The 17,110-nt window shown below is 51.7% G+C and overlaps 2 protein-coding genes and 3 non-coding genes across 5 annotated transcripts; all 5 read right to left on the reverse strand.

Annotated features, from left to right (window-relative positions):
• Positions 1–976: 976 nt before the first annotated feature.
• Positions 977–1,048, reverse strand: Trnac-gca. The gene has a single exon. It is a non-coding gene; the product is annotated as a tRNA-Cys (tRNA).
• A 1,770-nt stretch (positions 1,049–2,818) lies between these two features.
• CUNH17orf98 (chromosome unknown C17orf98 homolog) lies at positions 2,819–5,089 on the reverse strand. Its single transcript, XM_004633874.2, has 3 exons — positions 4,881–5,089; positions 4,020–4,119; positions 2,819–3,011 (listed from the first exon to the last, which is right to left on the reverse strand). The coding sequence occupies exons 1-3, from the start codon at positions 5,082–5,084 to the stop codon at positions 2,854–2,856; spliced, it is 462 nt and encodes a 153-aa protein (XP_004633931.1). The 5' UTR covers positions 5,085–5,089; the 3' UTR covers positions 2,819–2,853.
• A 2,826-nt stretch (positions 5,090–7,915) lies between these two features.
• Rpl23 (ribosomal protein L23) lies at positions 7,916–14,181 on the reverse strand. Its single transcript, XM_004633688.2, has 5 exons — positions 14,082–14,181; positions 13,487–13,570; positions 13,060–13,188; positions 8,122–8,235; positions 7,916–8,041 (listed from the first exon to the last, which is right to left on the reverse strand). The coding sequence occupies exons 1-5, from the start codon at positions 14,092–14,094 to the stop codon at positions 7,959–7,961; spliced, it is 423 nt and encodes a 140-aa protein (XP_004633745.1). The 5' UTR covers positions 14,095–14,181; the 3' UTR covers positions 7,916–7,958.
• On the reverse strand, positions 11,622–11,753 carry LOC111817382. Its single transcript, XR_002821601.1, has one exon. It is a non-coding gene; the product is annotated as a small nucleolar RNA SNORA42/SNORA80 family (small nucleolar RNA).
• LOC111817383 lies at positions 13,323–13,457 on the reverse strand. The gene has a single exon (XR_002821602.1). It is a non-coding gene; the product is annotated as a small nucleolar RNA SNORA21 (small nucleolar RNA).
• Positions 14,182–17,110: the final 2,929 nt, after the last annotated feature.

Here is a 17,110-nt window from a genome sequence, read left to right on the forward strand (position 1 = left end):
GGGCCGGGGAGATGGCTTAGTAGAATAAGTGCTTGCCTGGCAAGCACAAGGGCCTGAGTTCAATCCCCGGTTCCGCCAAAAATAAATAAATAAAAGAACATCTTTACCTTTACTTTGTGGGTGTTGGGTGTTTTTTTGTTTGCTTGTTTGTTTTTGTTTTTCCGGAACTGGGGATTGAATTTAGGCCCTTGCACTTGCCAGAGAAGCGCTTATTCACTGAGCCATCTCCCCAACTCCTTTTACCTTTACTTTGTCATACATCAGAAAGCCAAATTTCATTCACAGCTTTTGGTTGTAAATTGTTTCCCCTGGCGCTGGAGAGTGGACCCTTCACATGAGCTACATCCCCAGCACTGTAGTTTTTTCTTTTGACATAAGGTTCTGCTGAGACCCTAAATCGAAGAGGGTAGGCTTGAACTTGCAGCACTCCTGCCTCAGCCCCCAGAGAGCTAGGATTACACATAGGTGCTACCGTGTGTGGCTTTAGCTCTAGACTTACAATTAGATTTGAAATTACTTCCTGTGAGATTTTGCATTAACTGAAGCCCAAGAGGGGCTCTTGCGGGTGGCTTTATTCCCTGAGAATTGGGAACAATTATTTGAGGACAAGAATGAACTGAGTGGGGGCTGGGGAGATGGCTCAGTTGAATAAGCACTTGTCTGACAAGCCCAATGGACCTGAGTTCAATCCCCAGTTCTGGGGAAAAAAAAAAAAAAAAGAATGAACTGAGTATAGTCCTCATCTTTTTTCGTGGCATTGTGGTTGGGAATATTTACTCTTACTCCCATTTATGAAAGTAAAAATGTATGGGGGAGGGGGGTCCTGCCCATTAGCTCAAGTGTTTAAGTACCTGCTGAAACAAAGCAGTCAGGCTCAGGATACTGTGGTTCAATCCCCTCATCCTCAAGCCAAACCGGACCTGCCCTGAAGGCAACCTGAGCGGTGCCCCACCCCCCAAAAAAAGGTGTACAGGGAAGGGGGCACCCGGATTTGAACCGGGGACCTCTTGATCTGCAGTCAAATGCTCTACCCCTGAGCTATACCCCCACACCCTGCCAGGCCTCTCTTCCTTGTCCACTTAGGGTGACTCAGTCCATGTGCCCCACCCACTCCAGAGCCTTGGCTAGCTTTGTGTTCTCGGGTCTCACCTCTCTTGTGTAAAGCATCATCTGCTTTGGCTATCATCCTAGCCACTCATAAACTGGGTGGGGACACTCTGTGACATCGTGGTCACAAGCTGAGAAGAAAACTGACAGCAGAAGTAGAGAGCACTGCTGGTTCTGTGTCAGAATTCTGGGCTAACAGCATCCGGATATCAATCTTGTTTGCCTCCTGCCTCTTTATTAACAAAGATAAAAGAAATGAGATGTTGCCAGCCTTGGTGGTACAGGCTTGTAATCTTAGCACTTGGGGAGACTGAAGCAGGAGGACTATTGAGAGTTCGAGCCCAGCCTAGGCTACAAAGTGAGCTCAATACGGCATAGTAAGACCCTATCTCTCTCTCGTTTGTTTTGTTTCTGTTTTTTTGTTTTGTTTTTGCAAAACCAGGGATTGAACTCAGGCCCTTGCGCTTGCCAGGGAAGTGCTTATTCCATTGAGCCATCTCCCTGGCCCCAAGACCGTATCTCAAGAAGAAAAAAGAGAGGGACCACCCACTTGGGACCCCCTTCCTGTCCCCCTCTTGGACAGGAGCTTTCTTTCTCCCAATAAATATATTCGGCTCATAAAAAAAAAAAAAAAAGAAGGGCCGGGGAGATGGCTCAGTAGAATAAGTGCTTGCCTGGCAAGAGCAAGGGTCTGAGTTCAATCCCCGGTTCCTCCAAGAAAAAGAAAAAGAATAAAGGAAAAGAAAAGGAAAAGGAGCCGGGGAAAATGGCTCAGTGGAATAAGTGCTTCCCTGGCAAATTCAAGGGTCTGAGTTCAATCCCTGGTTCTGCCAAAAAAAAAAAAAAAGGAGAGGGCCTGCCCCTTAGCTCAGTTCTTTAAGCGGCTGCTTCAACAAAACAGTCAGGCTCAGGTTGCTGTGGTTCGATCCCCACAACTCAAGCCAGCCAAACCTGCTCTGAAGGCATTCGGAGCAAAAAAAAAAAAAGGGCTAGAGAGATGGCCTAGTAGAAAAAGCGTTTGCCTGGCAAGTACTAAGGCCTGAGTTCAATCCCTGCTTCCATCCAAAAAAAAGAAAGAAAGAAAGAAAGAAAGAAAGAAAGAAAGAAAGAAAGAAAGAAAGAAAGAAAGAAAGAAAGAAAGAAAGGGAAAAAAAGAAACAACAAAAAAGAGATGTCATGGTTTTTTTTCTTTTTACGGTACCAGGGATTGAACTCAGGACTCTGCTCTTGCAAGGCAAGCATTATATGCTACTGAGCAATCTCCCCCAGCCCAGTTTTTGGGTTTTGTTTTTGGTTTTGGCGACCTGTGTAGGTTCAGGTGGCCTTGAACTCACTTTGTAGCCTAGGCTGGCCTGCTCCTGGAGATCCTCCTGCCCCACCCCCTACTAGCATGCCAGTCTTTTGGATAGAATGATTCCATGTGTCAGGACAACTCAGGAATCTCTTCCGGGCAGCTAAGGCCCAGCCCCTGTGTCCCCCCACATATTCTGCTCTGCCCAGAAACAGTAGCCAGCCTGAGCTCTGCGGACACCTTGTTGTGCTCGTTCCTAGGACTTGGGTGTAAAAGACGTAGGAGGTGCTTCCTCCCAGGTATGGTGGGGTGTGCCTATGATTCTAGTATTCAAATAAGTGAGTATACAGCACACAGGGGGACAAATAGAACTTCTTTAATATACAATATTAAGAGTTCCTGTACGTCTCTGTCCAAGAAGCAGGGCTGAGGAGCTATGAAGGGCAGTGCTGCCGTCAGTAGAGAGGAAATGGTGTGACCTCTCCGAACACCGAGGGCCGCTGGCGCAGGGCCGGAGTGTTCCTGCGGTAGCCAAACCGGCCGTTGGGGCCCGGGCCCAGCTTCAGATGGGCATTGTAGTAGTCATGGCCAGTGACCTGCTGGAGGGAATGCCCTGGGGGACAAGGGGGGAGGCTGAACCCACAGGCGGTGCCCTCTTGCCTTCCCCACTCCCAAGGCTGTGGCAAACCAGCTCTTGTCCTGTGAGGCAGGATGGCACACTCCTATCATCCCAGCTCTCAGGAGGCTGAGGCAGGAGGACTGCCATGGGTTTGAGGCCAGCCTGGGCTACACAGCAAGACCCTGTCTCAAAAACAAACCTTTCTTGAAGGGCATGAGCCTCAAGCCCCCAGGGCTGGTGAAGCCCTGGAATCAGAGGCACCCCAGGAATCAAACCCCACACTCCAGAACTAGTCCAACAGCATCAGGGAATGACAGGTGCTGGGAAAAAGCAGGGCAGCGTCACCAGGGAATGGGTGAGCTGGCTCCAAACCCGGGAGATGCGAGAAGCGCTCACCCTCACCTCCAAACGTCTCAGGGAAGGGGATGAGGTCGGGTGGGCCAGGTGAGGGCCCTGGGTCACATGACTAGCAGATGGCCAAAGAGCAGTGAGTTGGGGTAGGAGGAGGGGCTCCCTGCCTAAAACACTCTCTCTCTCCACTTGCCCCACCCCACTGTTGCCAAAGTGGGCCAGGAAAATGAGCGGGGCGCAGCCTGCTCAGGGGGTAGTGTCAGTGCAACTGGCGGCGTTGTTCTGCTTTGAGACAGGGTCTGTGTTGTCCAGGCTGGGCTTGAGTTCATTCTGTAGCCAGGCTTGCCTGGAACTCACACTGATCCTTCTGTGTCAGCTTTCCAAAAGCTGAGATGACCCAGCTTGAGACATGTGCTTTAAGGGAGGACAGACAGGAAATCCAATCCCAGGGGTGTCACAGGCTCCCGTTGGGTAAAAACTACGTGACAGTAGGTGTTCAGAGAATGTCAGGAGCGAGGTGGCACCAGACAGTCCCACTGAGAAGCAAAGCCCAGAGGACACAAGCCCCGCGCCCCGCCCCTGTTTTCTCTGAACTGTGGAGCACACCCCCGTTCTCCAGGGGACCACATTTGCACGCACGGCAGCACGTACCTGCCCCTGCCCAGTTTCTCCTGTTGAGGTATCGCTGTCCCTGCCCAAAAATGTGGAAATAGTCTACTATCCAGCCATCCCGACTTGTACCACAGTGATCCTGAAAATACAGAAGGCCAGCGAAATGTCCAGGGATGCCTAGTAAACTCTCGGGGTTCCTCTTGTATTGGGGGAATCAGAGTCATGGGTAACCGGCAGCTGGCTGGGCATGGTGGCGCACACCTGTAATCCCAGCACTGTGGAGATTAAGGTAGAAAGACTGCTGTGAATTCCAGGCCAGCCGGGTCTACAGAGTGAGTTTAAGGCCGGCCTGAAGCACACAGTGAGACCCTGTCTCAAAAACAAACAAAAATAACCCTGCCTTTGTAGGGCAGGCCTGTAGTTCCAGCACTCTGACAGGCTGAGGCAGAAGATCATAAATTCAAGCTCCTGGGCAACTTTGTGACTTAGGAAGATCTTTTCTCAAGATAAATTTTAGGACGTGGTATGGGTGTAGCTCAATGTGAAAGCCTTGGGTTCAATGCCCAGTAGGGAAAGGCAAAAGCAAGGGTTACAAAGAATAGGAAACTATGGGTCAAGAGCCTCCGAGACAGTGACAACTCAGATGACAATGCCCTTCGTCTTGGGCACTGATGTTACAAGGGTTTTTCCCATTTCTAGAGGATTTGTGGCTGAGGTCACCCTACAGGGTGGGTCGTAGTGCCACGGAGGGAGGATGTGACACTAATTCCTTGGGGGAAATGCGCGGGGCTGAGCCCCTGGGCCTCCTGCCAGCTGACTTGGTCGCGGAGCTCAGGATGCTGCATTCCTGGCACCAGTTCCTGTCCTTCCGCCCGTCCTGCACCTCGGCCGGCCGCGCACCTGGTCAGTCCTGCGCAGCACGGGTAGCACCGGGCGGCTGCGGAAGTAGCGGCAGGCGTGCGGGTCCTGCTGCGCGTTGTAGGGTGGGATCGCTGACCACAGCTTGGGCCGCACACTGCCATAGGCGCGAGCCACGGAGCCCACGGCCACACAGTCGAGCACGAAGTCTTTTTCCAGTTGCAGACACGCGCGCGGCCGCGCCATGCTGGCCTCCCGAACTCGGCTGAGGATGGGCCCCAGGGGTCCCTGCCCTTGTTACGCGTCAAGGGGCCCTGCGACACAGCGATTGTCACCCTCCCCTGCATGGGCGGGCGTCTCCTTAGAATGGGGAGAGGTGCTTGGGTCCCGCTGAGGAGACTGGGGGAGTGGGAGGCCAGTGTTCCGGTCCTCGGAGCGCTAGGGCTTTCTGCGCGGGGCAGGGCGACCCGGCTCGGGGCTCGGCGCCTGACGACCTAGCGGTACTGGGGATCGAACCCAAGATCTTGCGCTGAGACCTCTTATTCTGAGACAGGATCTCCCCCCAATCAAGGATGTAGCTCAGCGGCGCAGTGCCGGCCTGAGGTTGTGAGATTGAAACAAAAAGCACAATTCAGGGGGTCGGGACCTCTAGTCCGCCCCTCCCCCACCCGAATTATAGACCTCATTAAAACTGCAAATAGTACGGGGGCAACGTCACCAGGATTGGCTCTACGTCCACCCATATGGAAAGGCACATCACGTTACATACCTAGCTGGTCATTTTCCCAAAATAGCACTCCCTCCTAACGATGCTCTGCACCGCAGGCCTCATACAAGCTCCCCGGTCTTAAACAAGGTGCCAGTTTAACCCCATGTGGCAAAAGAAACCAGACTCAAGGAGGGGCTTGCTTGTGTGTGCCCTGGTATTCGGATTACACGAAGGCCCCCGTGTCACCTTTCTTTTTTTTTATTTTATTTTTTATTTATTTGAGAGAGAGAGAGAGAGAGAGAGAGAGAGAGAGAGAGAGAGAGAGAGGTGTGTGTGTGGCCAGCTCAACCCACCAGGGGGCGGGGCTGGCTGGCATGTGGTGCTGGGGGATTGAACCGCGGTCCCTGATGCTTTGCCAAGCTAGTTCCAAGTAGGTGCTTTAGACCACTGAGCCATCTCTCCAGCCCCCGTGTCACCTTTCAAAGGAGAAAAAGATCCCTTTATCTGCTCACAGAAATCAACAGGAATGCCCCACTCGGCCTATTTAATCCCACAGGATTGGGGAGGCTAACTCAGGCCAAATCCCAAAACTGTAGCTGGGTAACACGGTGCAGTCCAGGGTCCCGGCCTCATGGGCATCTTTTTTTTTTTTTTTTTAATTTTATTTGTGTGTGTGTGTGTGTGTGTGTGTGTGTGGCCAGCTCAGCCCACCAGGGGGCGGGGCTGCCTGGCATGTGGTGCTGGGGGATTGAACCGCGGTCCCTGTGCTTTGCTAAGCTTGTTCTAAGTAGGTGCTTTAGACCACTGAGCCATCTCACCAGCCCCTCATGGGCATCTTGAGGCAGGAGACCCACACAAGTCCAAACTAGCTTGAGTTACAGTGACAGGTAATTTTTTTTTGCGGTACTGGGGACTGAACTCAGGACCTTGTGCTTGCCTGGCAAGTGCTTATTCTACTGAGCCATCTCCTCTGTCCCAACAGACACTTTAAAACCCTGGCTGTCTGGGTCCTAGCCTCCACAGGCTGCCTTACTCCGCGGTGAGTGTGGGATGTGCCCAGGGAACATTCTTTAAAAACTCTTTATTAGCCAGGTGTGGTGGTACACACCTGCAATTCCAGAGGTTGAGACAGGAGGATCATTGCGAGTTCAGGACCAACCTGGACTGCAGAGACCCTGTCTCAAAAAAGGGGGGAAAAACCTCACAAAATTATCTTTTCTACTTCTGGTACATTCTTTGAGGACAAAGAGGCAGCAGTCACTCAGGGATGTTGCACAACTTAGTGGCCAAACACCCTTTATCTTTGACAGCTTTTATTCCTGTTGTGCTCATACAATTTTTCCATTCTGAGGTATGGGTTTATATTGGGCCAACTCACGTTTGAACTTAGACCTTTCACTGTGGAGACAAATTCATACAGCAATGATGTTAAATGCATATGACTTCTGGAGCCAGGGAGATGGCTCAGAGTAAGTGCTTGCGTGGCAAGCACAAGGGGCTGAGTTCAATCCCTGGCTCCACAGGAGGGGGTAAAAATTATGACAAAAGACTGGGCCTCTTGGGGAACCCGCTCAAGCCCCCCTCCTGTCCCTCTCAGACAGGAGCTTCCTTTCCCTCAATAAATAGATTCTGCTCATAAAACAAGAAAGACTGGCCTCTCACCTTGTAGCCCAGGATGGCATGGAACTTGCAGGGATCCTCCTGCCTCAGCCTGCTGAGTGCTGGGACTACAGGTAGGCACCATGGTGCACAGCTAGCGCACATGTGCACACCCCCGTGCTACCTAGGCACAAGGCTACGCAGGGTCGACTCAACCCTTCATCTGATCACAAATACCTTTCTTAATTTTTATTTATTTATTTATGTGTGTGTGTGTGTGGCCAGCCCAGCCCACCAGGGGGCGGGGCTGGCTGGCATGTGGTGCTGGGGATATGAACTGCGGTCCCTGTGCTTTTTGCTTAGCTTAGCTTGTTCTAAGTAGGTGCTTTAGACCACTGAGCCATCTCACCAGCCCACAAATACCTTTCTTGATGTAGGACATTCATCAAGCAGTATGCACTATGTAAAATTGATTTTAGAAACTCGACACCCTCATAACTAGTTTTCACAGCAGAATGTGTGAAAACAGTAAATGGCAGTATGAGCAGGCCAGTGAGCTCCCGAAGGCAAACCTCACCCCTGCGTTTCCTTTACGCTCGGTGGGACCGAGGAGAGCCCAGGGGCCGCTGCGTGCTGGGCTCGGCCCAGTGCTGCCCAGGGCGCCAAGCAGCGCAGTTCTCCTCACGCAGGCCTGGGGCACATTCTACTAAGGTCCACAGTGAGGGGTGAGAAGAGCATGGAAAGAACACAAGGGCAAGGCGGCGGGACAGAGACCTGCCAACAGCTGTTTATTTTGCATAGACACACGCAGCTCACGCAATGCTGCCTGCATTAGATGCAATCCTCGGCCACAGGTCTGCACACTCCTTTGCCACTGGCCCTGTGATGGCAGAACCTGCAGGAAAAGGTGACAACAGGTGAGAGGCCAGCGGAGTCAAACCACCCAGCCCCAGAGACCGCAGGCCCCTCGCTCACCCTTCATTTCGCCTTTGTTGTTCACTATGACCCCTGCATTGTCCTCAAAATACAGAAACACCCCATCTTTCCTCCGGTACAACTTCCGCTGTCGGATCACCACTGCAGGATGCACTGGAGGGAGAGGACAGGCGCCACTGAATGCTCAGGTCTCAGCCCCACCGCAACAGCAAGCGGCTGACACACCCAAACCTCCGCTTCCTCTGCAGGAGAGCACCAGAGGGCAAAGGTCACCCACTCGAAGGTGCCAGCGTGTTCTTGAAGTGTAACTCTGCATGCTGCTGGGAATACAGCTCAATGGCACGGCACCTACCTGCCATGGGCTAGGTCCTGAGTTCGATTCCCAGTAGAAGAAAAAACATAAACAAGGGGCTGGTGAGATGGCACTGTGGTCTAAAGCACCTACTTAGAACAAGCTTAGCAAAGCATCGGGGACCGCGGTTCAATCCCCAGCACCACATGCCAGCCAGCGCCGCCCCCTGGTGGGCTGAGCTGGCGACACAAACACACCACACACACTCTCTCTCTCAAATAAAAAAAAATTAAAAAAAAAAAAAAAAAAAAAAACATAAAAAACCTTGCACGGGGGCTAACGAGATAGCTGAGCAGACTAAATCGCCTGCTTAGGAAAGTGCAGGGACCAAGGTTCAATCCCCAACACCACCCGGTGCACCAGGCCCATGCCCAGGACAGGCTGAACAAGCCAGAGTCCAGATGTGGTAGCGCAGGCCTGTAATCCCAGTGCTGTGGAGGCTGAAAGCATGAGGATCCCCACGAGTCTGAGCTGTATAGTGAGACCCTGCAACAACCAAACACACACAAAAACAAAACAAAAAAACCCTGCACGCTCTTTCGGGTGAGCAAAGACCAGCTCTGAACTTGTTAAACAGGTGGCACAGGGATATAGTGCCGTGGGAAACACCCGCCTGGCAAGGCAAGGGCCCCTTTCAATTCCTGGCACTAAGAGAAACATAAGTAAATAAAAATAAGCCAAAAAAAAAAAAAAAAAAAAGCAAAAAAATAAAAATAAGACAAACAGGCGGGTTGTGAGCCCCCAAGTGCATCCTGGGAAGGCCACTCACTGTGCACAGAACTGAGTGATGGCCCTTGCACCCCTCATTGACAGCATCTCACTAGTACAGAGAAAAACCCAGAGCGCACACACCTGCATGGAAACGCAACACTTCAAGGACTTGCTGGAGCAAAGCCGTACTGCTGCAGGCTTTACCAAGAACTCATTTACTTGCCAAGAGTGGGTGGTCTGTCTTAAAGGAAACTCGAAACGTGTGCACACGGTAGCCCTTCGCTGTCCTTCCACACAGGGTCTCACATTGTGCCCTCAGCCCTGCCGCCCCTCCCCATGTCACATCAGGTCAGCAGTGATGGGACAGGGACACTAAGGGGCTTAATACATTCTGCTGGTGTCACCTGCCCCACTTTTCTGAAGTCTTGCTAACTAAAGTCACCCAGGGTATGCTCAAACTTGTGACCTGCTGGCCACTAAATTGGGAGTGGTGGCGCAACCCTGTAATCTCAGCGCTGAGGAGGCTGAAAATAGAGGAGGATCACTATGCACCTGAGCTGGGTAGTGAGACCCCGTACCAAATACATAGATTAAAAAACCTAAAAAACTTGTGACCTTTGTGCCTCAACCTCCCAGAGTGCTAGGGTTACTCCCAAGCATGTCGCCATGCCTGCCAACCTTCACCATGCCCACATGCTTTTTGTCTATTCCTTTTCTTTTGCCCTCCTGCCCGACTAAAACAGACCAAACATTTAAAAAATAAATAAATAAAAGTGCGCAATCCCACTAATGAGGGATGAGAATGCGCTCCAACGATGGGGGTGGGCAGGCGGCTGTGTCACCCTCTGGGCCTCTGCCCTCCATGGCACCACCCAGGCCTCCCGCCACCTGAGCTCAGAAGCCGCACGCCTGTAGTCTTGTGTCAATGGGATCCCAGGCCATGTTGATGGTCACGGCGTACAGCCTCATTTCCTTCCACAGTTACTATGTCAAGAACAAGGGGCTGAAAAGATAGTTCAGCGGCTTAAGCACCTGCCTGGCAAGCACAAGATCCTGAGTTTGATTCCCAGTGTCCACCCCCAAGAAAAAGTGTGTCTTTTATTTATTTTCATTTATGTATTTGGTACAGGGTGTCACTATGCAGCCTGGAGTTGTAGTGATCCTATGTGCCACCTCCCCAGCACTGGCATCACAGGTGAGCACCACCACACTGGGCCTCGGTCACCGACTCAGCACGCCCGGGGGCAAGGCCGCTGCGGCACTGGACTGTTTTTCTTTCCCTCTTCAATGTATTTAATACAGAGTTTATAGGGTCTCACTATGTGTATCAGACTGGCAGAGCTTCTCCTGTTTTCAGCCTCCCACGCCTGGGATTACAGGCCAGGGCCACCATGCCCAGTCTCAACCGCCATTTTCGCTACCCGGGGCGGGGCTGGCACAGAGGGCAGGGGATCCCTGCCTAAGCAGGCGCTGCAGCCTGCTGAGCTATCTGGCAGGCCCTGGCTAATGTTTTCAAAGAGGTTGCTCCAAAAATGAAAAAGGAGCAACCAACACAGTATATATTTGAGAAAAATAGGCACATTTAATGTGTGTTTAAGGCCAGCCTGGGCTACAAAGCAAGACGACTAATAACAACATTAATGAAAAGCTAGTAATACTTTTGTGGCTTAAATAGATCAAGATCCAATTTTTTTCCAGACAGGGTCTTCCTGTGTAGCCCAGGCTGGCCTCGACGTGTGGGAGTTCTCCCGCCTCAGCCTCCCAAGTGCTGGGACCACAGGTGTGCACCACACGTGGCTATACAGGGCAAGTTAAATCCCAAGATTAAACAATGAAAAAAACAGCAAGGATGGGGGGCCTGGGGAGATGGCTCAGCAGAATAAGCACTTGCCGGGCAAGCGCAAGGGCCTGAGTTCAATCCCCAGTTCCGAAAAAAACCCACCCAAATAAAAACAAGAATGGATGAGGGGGCCAGGGAGATAGCTCAGTAGAAAAAGTGCTTGCCTGGCAAGCGCAAGGGCCTGAGTTCAATCCCTGGGTCCACTGAAAGAATGGATGAGGAACCCAGCTCTCAACCACCCTGCTCTGTGGCTTCCCACTAGAGAAGTGAGAAGCTCAAAGCTCAGTAACTGCAGCTGTCCAAATATAAAAATAATTCTGCCTAGGAACCAACAACAGAATTTGGTCCACACTCTCTACTCTTGTTCTTTGCGGTACTAAAAAGACTGAGCCAGGGCCTTCTTGGACTGCATTTCGAGTCTGCAACCTCAACTGCCCAAGTTGGGCTCAAACTTGCAACTCTCCTGCCTCAGCCTCTGTGGGGCTGGGGTTCTAGGTGTGCACCAGCACCTCCAGCTTCTACGCCCCGCCTCTCTGAAACCGGCTGTCACTGTGCAATCCTGGCAGGCCCTGAAGGCGCAGTGTAGCCGGGCGCCTGGAGCCAGTGGGGAGTGCTGGGGCTGTAGCCCCTGCTGTGCACTGTGCCGCCCCCTTCAGTGCTCTCAGCCCACAGCAGAGGCCGGGCAATGGTTTGAGGCGCACTTTGCTCTCGCATGGCACACTATGGAAGGCCCACGTGGACGGGCCCACCATAAATCCATCACCATGCTCCTTCCTGTTGTTCTACGGAGACAGGGTCTCACCACCCAGTTCAGGATGGCCTGCAACTCCCAGCGATGATCCTGCATCAGCCTCCCACATGCTGGAACTACAAATTCGCCCTTTCTGCCATGCCCAGCTTTTTTGGAAGCACGAAAACGGGGAACTACTCTAGATAACTACGGCAGTGGCTCATAAAGACCTGTGCGAATCTGCCTGCCATTTCTTATACTGCTTGTAGATGAAGAACAGGTTACTGGGGGCTGGGGAGATGGCTCAGTGGAATAAATGCTTCCCTGGCAAGCAAGCGCAAGGGCATGAATTCAATCCCCGGTTCCGCAAAAAAAGAACAGGTTATGGACTGTCACCGGCCAACACCTATGAAGCATCAGACGAGCTCATATTCTGCACAAAAGCTGGGAAAGGAGTTGCCATACACCTGTAAGACCTACAAAGCCCAGCACTGCTGGGGGCAGAGAAGGGAGGACAGCAAAGTTCAAGCCCAGCTGGGCAACCTAGCAAGACACCTCCTCAAAATGTAAAAAAAGGGGGCCGGGAAGATGGCTCAGTGGAACAAGCACTTCTCTGGCAAGTGCAAGGGCCTGAGTTCAATCCCTGGTTCCGCAAAAAAAAAAAGAAAAAAAAATGTAAAAAAAAGGCTGGGGATGTAGCTCAGTGTAAAAGGCTTCTGGTGTAATACTCAAGTTAGTGGGAAGGGACACTAGCAAAAGACATGTGACGCTAGTGACAATGATCATCTTTTGGAGACCTAACAAGGTGGAAACACTTCCAGGCCATGACTACGCACTGAGCGGCTCCCCATTCTGTCCATCCCAACTATGACAAAACTTCTTCCATCTTGGGTACAAACAGTGACCTTGAAGCCCACCACCTGAACGCCACCTGCTCCTCTGCTGACCAAGAGTCAGTACTGTTAACACGTAGCATGCTCCACACAAGCCCTTGACAAGGGATGCGGGACCAACGACTGTGTGACACAAAGCTGCGGTCTGCACGGTGCTGGCTGCAAGCTACTGAAAATGGAGACTCACCCAGCAACACTACATACTCGTAGTTGGGAGTCAGCGAGGGCAGAGAGACCTTTGCTCATAGAACCTTCCAGGTCTCTAAGAGTCTGGCTTGCAGAAGTGGCAGGTTAAAAGCACGCTGGGTCCTCACAGTCTGACATCAAAGAACTTAAAAGGGCAAGGGACAAGAACTTCAGGTGGTTCATGAGAAAGCATGTTGGGTCCTCAGAACTAACTGGAGATGACCCTGGAGTGTACAGCGCAGATCAGGCAGTCTGCTCCACTCACCCTTCTTCCTGAGCTCTGGCTTGCCCTTCTTCACTGTAGCCATCACCATGTCACCTACGCCAGCAGCCGGAAGTCTGTTCAGTCGTCCTTTGATCCCCTTCACAGAGATGATATACAGATTTTTGGCTCCTATTAAGAGAACGAAAACGAGAACTATTTTTGAGAGCCTACTGGGTACTTAGCCCCACAGGACACTTCTCAAAACATTCCCAAAGCCTCTTGCTCCACTCACTACCCAGGCAGCTAGTCCCCAACGGGGTACACCTTGTCACACCACTGATTGAAGCGAAACAACACAACATGCTGCCGCTTCACCCAAAAGTGGTGTTTGTACTCTGCCCTTTTTGACGGCTCAATGGGTCACTAGCGAGAGGCCCAGCGAGTGCTTTTAAAGGGGAGGTGAGCGCAGGCCCGGCGAGAGCCTCACCCGTGTTGTCCGCGCAGTTGATCACGGCGCCCACTGGAAGACCCAAAGAGATCCGGAATTTCGCACCGGAGGACCCACCACGTCCTGTGGGGAAAAGTGAAAAAGGATTAAGGGACGTTTACACGGTTGGCCCCTAACTAGCTCTCTGTGGGAGTCTGCTCACGCCCTGCCCGTGTGCTACCCGGTTCCGCGGGACACACCGAGTCCGCACTAGAACCACCCGCAGAGGCAGGTATTTAGGTGCCCGCTGCACTCAGTCTTCGCTCCGGTTTCTATAACACGCGGCTTCTCCGGCAAGGCGGGCCGCATCGGTTGCCCAAACTAAGCCGGACCCAATACGACTCCACTACTAGGAGCGTGCGCGGAGCAACCTCATCGGGACAGCCAACGACCGCGTCCGGATCCCGCCAGCTCAACGCTACCGCTCCCCCATCCGCCACTTCTGGGGGCCTTCAAGATCTCTCACGGTGCCTGTCCTCCCCTCCTCCGGCTCAGAGAAAGCAAAGCGTCCTAGCTGCACGGAGCTGCCACTCCCAAGGAAGATGACAACTCCCGCGTGACAGATGGCAAAAGATTCTCCAGAAGCAAACCTCACCTCGCTTCGACATATTGGACGCCGGAGAGAGACAGAAAGGAAGTAGGCACAGGGAATGCTGGGATATGAACGCGATGCCCCGCCCACTACGCGCCGGCTCAACGGGCTTTTTTCTCCCCAGGGCGCAGCCTTATGACGCAATAAATCCGGGACCGCAGCGGGTGCAGCGCTCTAAGTACATGGTTGAGGTTTCAAACTGAAAGATGTACTCGTCCCGTTTGTGTGCACTTGGTGCCGTATCGTTAGTGTTTTTAGCAAATGTTATTTTGTTTTTATTTATATATGTACTTTTGTGGTACCCAGAATTGAATCCAGGGAACACCAAGCTATATGTCTTAGCCATCTTTTGTTTGAGACAGGGTCTCGCTACGTAATTCAGGCTGGCCTTGAACTCCATGCAGCCCAGGCTGGCTTGGAACTCAGGGCCATCCTCCTGCCTCAGCTTCCCAAGTGATGGGATGGCAGATGGGTGCCACCACGCCTGACTCATTTCATTGCATGACTTTAGGAGGAACCGATCTGTCCAATGAAGTCTGTTAGGAAGCCGAGAGAGAAACAGTGTAATGTGAATGTGTTTCTAAGGGAGAACCAACAAAATAGGGGGTGTGAAAGATCCAAGAAGCTTCGAAGGCCTTGGGTCTGAGCACTCGGACCATGCGCTGCTGTCGCCCAAGATGGGGAGGGTGCCGGGCAATGATAGCACACGCTGATGTCCCAGCACTTGGGAGGCTGAGGCAGGAGGATCTTTGTGAGTTCGATCCTAGCCTGGGCTACAAAGTGAGCTCAAGGCCAGCCTAAGCGAGACCATGTCTGAAAAAGACAGAAAATGGGCCCGGGAGGTAGTTCAGCAGCATAAGCGCCTGCGTGGCAAGCACAAAGTCCTGCGTTTGTTCCCCCCTCAAAAAAAAAAAAAAAAAAAAAAAAAAAAAGATGGAAGAGGGCTAAGGGGTAACTATCTTTCTCTTTTTTCCTTGGAGTTGGGATGGAGCCCAGGCCTCACACATGATCTCTAGCCGTGCAAGTGATCTACCACTGAGGTACATCCTGCCTACTTCTTTCAGTTTTTAGGAATGCTTCATGGTTGGCATGACAACCATATGTCGTCGTGGGCCCAGTGATCTGGTCTCCAGGTGCACTGAGTTGACTCCTTCCTTAAACATGCCCGTTAGGCCGCCAGAGTTTCCTGATTCAGAAAGATGGCAACAGCCCCTTTTTGTCTGCACCAGGACCTCGCATTGTTTAAACCTGTCCTGGGGGCTGGGCACAGGGCTCAGCAGGGGAGCGCTCCCTGGCACGCCAGGGGCCCTGGGTCCTGTCCCCAGGGGCACAACACAAACGCTCCAGGCACTGCCACCACCATCACCACGTGGCTTGTGCGGCACTGTGCTGCTTAGGGTGCCGGCAGTCCCACACTCCAGAACCTGCTCGCTGTCCTGCTGGGCCCACAATGTGTCCTTCGAAACTGCTCTGATGTCCTCTCTCCCAAAGGCCACCCCACAAAACTAGGGAGCCACTTGGAACAGTGGTTCTCAGGGGTTTTGTTGTTGTTGTTGTTTGTTTGTTGTTTGGTTTTGGCAGAACTGGGAATTGAACTCAGGCCCTTGCGCTTGCCAGGGAAGCGCTTATTCTGCTGAGCCAACTCAGGTATTTTAATGAGACCAGTGATGCTGTGTTTGCACTGCCACTTGGGACTGACCCTAGGGTCCCACGCAAGCCCTGTGCTGTGGTGTATTCCCAGCCTCCTTCACACTCTCCTTTTTTTTTTTTTTTTTTTTTTTTTGGGAGGGACCAGAGATTGAACTCAGACCCTTGCACCTGCCAGGGAAGTGCTCATTCCACTGAGCCATCTCCCCAGTCCTTTCTACCTTTTTTTTTGGAGGGGGAGGTGGAACTGGGGATTGAACTCAGGCCCTTACACTTGCCAGAGAAGCACTTATTCTACTGAGCTGTCTCCCCAGCCCCTTTATTTATTTATTTATTTATTTATTTATTTATTTATTTTCTCCTTCACACTCTCAAGTGATTGAGGACCTCAAAAAAGTGCTTAGGGGCTGGGGAGATAGTTCAGTTGAATAAGTGCTTGCCTGGCAAGTGCAAGGGCCTGAGTTCAATCCCTAGCTCTGAAAAGAAAAAAAAAAAAAAGTGCCTCGATGCTGGGCATGGCATGCCAGCCCTACCCCCGGGGCGTGCTGAGACTGCCAGTAGACTGGGCTTGGTGGCGCACCTGTGATCCCTGTGCTTAGGAGGCTGAACACAGGAGAATCACTCTGAGTCTGAGCTGCATAGTGAGACCCTACTAAATACATTAAATATAAGCACAAAGTGCTTAGGGGCTGGGGATTTGGCTCAGCGGTAGAATGGTTGCCTAGCAAGCTGGAAGCCCTGGGTTCGGTCCTCGGCACCAAAAACCAAATAAAATAAAATAAAAAACCTCTTCTAAAAAAATAAAAGTGCGGGTTTGGTGAGATGGCTCAGTGGTCTAAAGCACCTGCTTAGAACAAGCTCAGCAAAGCACAGGGACCGCGGTTCGATCCCCCAGCACCACAGGCCAGCCAGCGCCACCTCCTGGTGGGCTGAGCTGCCCCCCCCACACACACACACAAATAAATAATTAAAAAAAAATAAAAGTGCTTAGCTAGGCATGGTGGTAATGCCTGTAATCCCAGCTCTTAGGAGGCTGAGGAAGGAGGACCCCTATGAGTTCAAGGTCAGACTGAACTGCATAATGAAACCCTTTCTTTTTTTCTTTTTGTGGAACCAGGGATTGAACTCAGGCCCCTGCACTCTGCAGGCAAGCGCTTATTCTACTGAGCTATCTCCCTGTCCCCAAACCCTGTCTTAAATAGACTAAAAAAAAAAAAAAAGGTGAGACAGAAAGTTTGCTTATTTATTTGCCATTTTCAGATTTGACCTCAATATGTAGTCCAGGCTGGCCTGGAACTTGGCCATCTTCCTGTCTAGCCACCTGAGCAATTAGAGGTGCACCACCACATCAATTTATTCAAAATAATTTATTCAAAATTATGATA

The sequence above is a fragment of the Octodon degus genome, unplaced genomic scaffold (assembly GCF_000260255.1).
Source record: "Octodon degus isolate 3935 unplaced genomic scaffold, OctDeg1.0 scaffold00056, whole genome shotgun sequence".
In the NCBI taxonomy this organism is placed as follows: Eukaryota; Metazoa; Chordata; class Mammalia; order Rodentia; family Octodontidae; genus Octodon; species Octodon degus.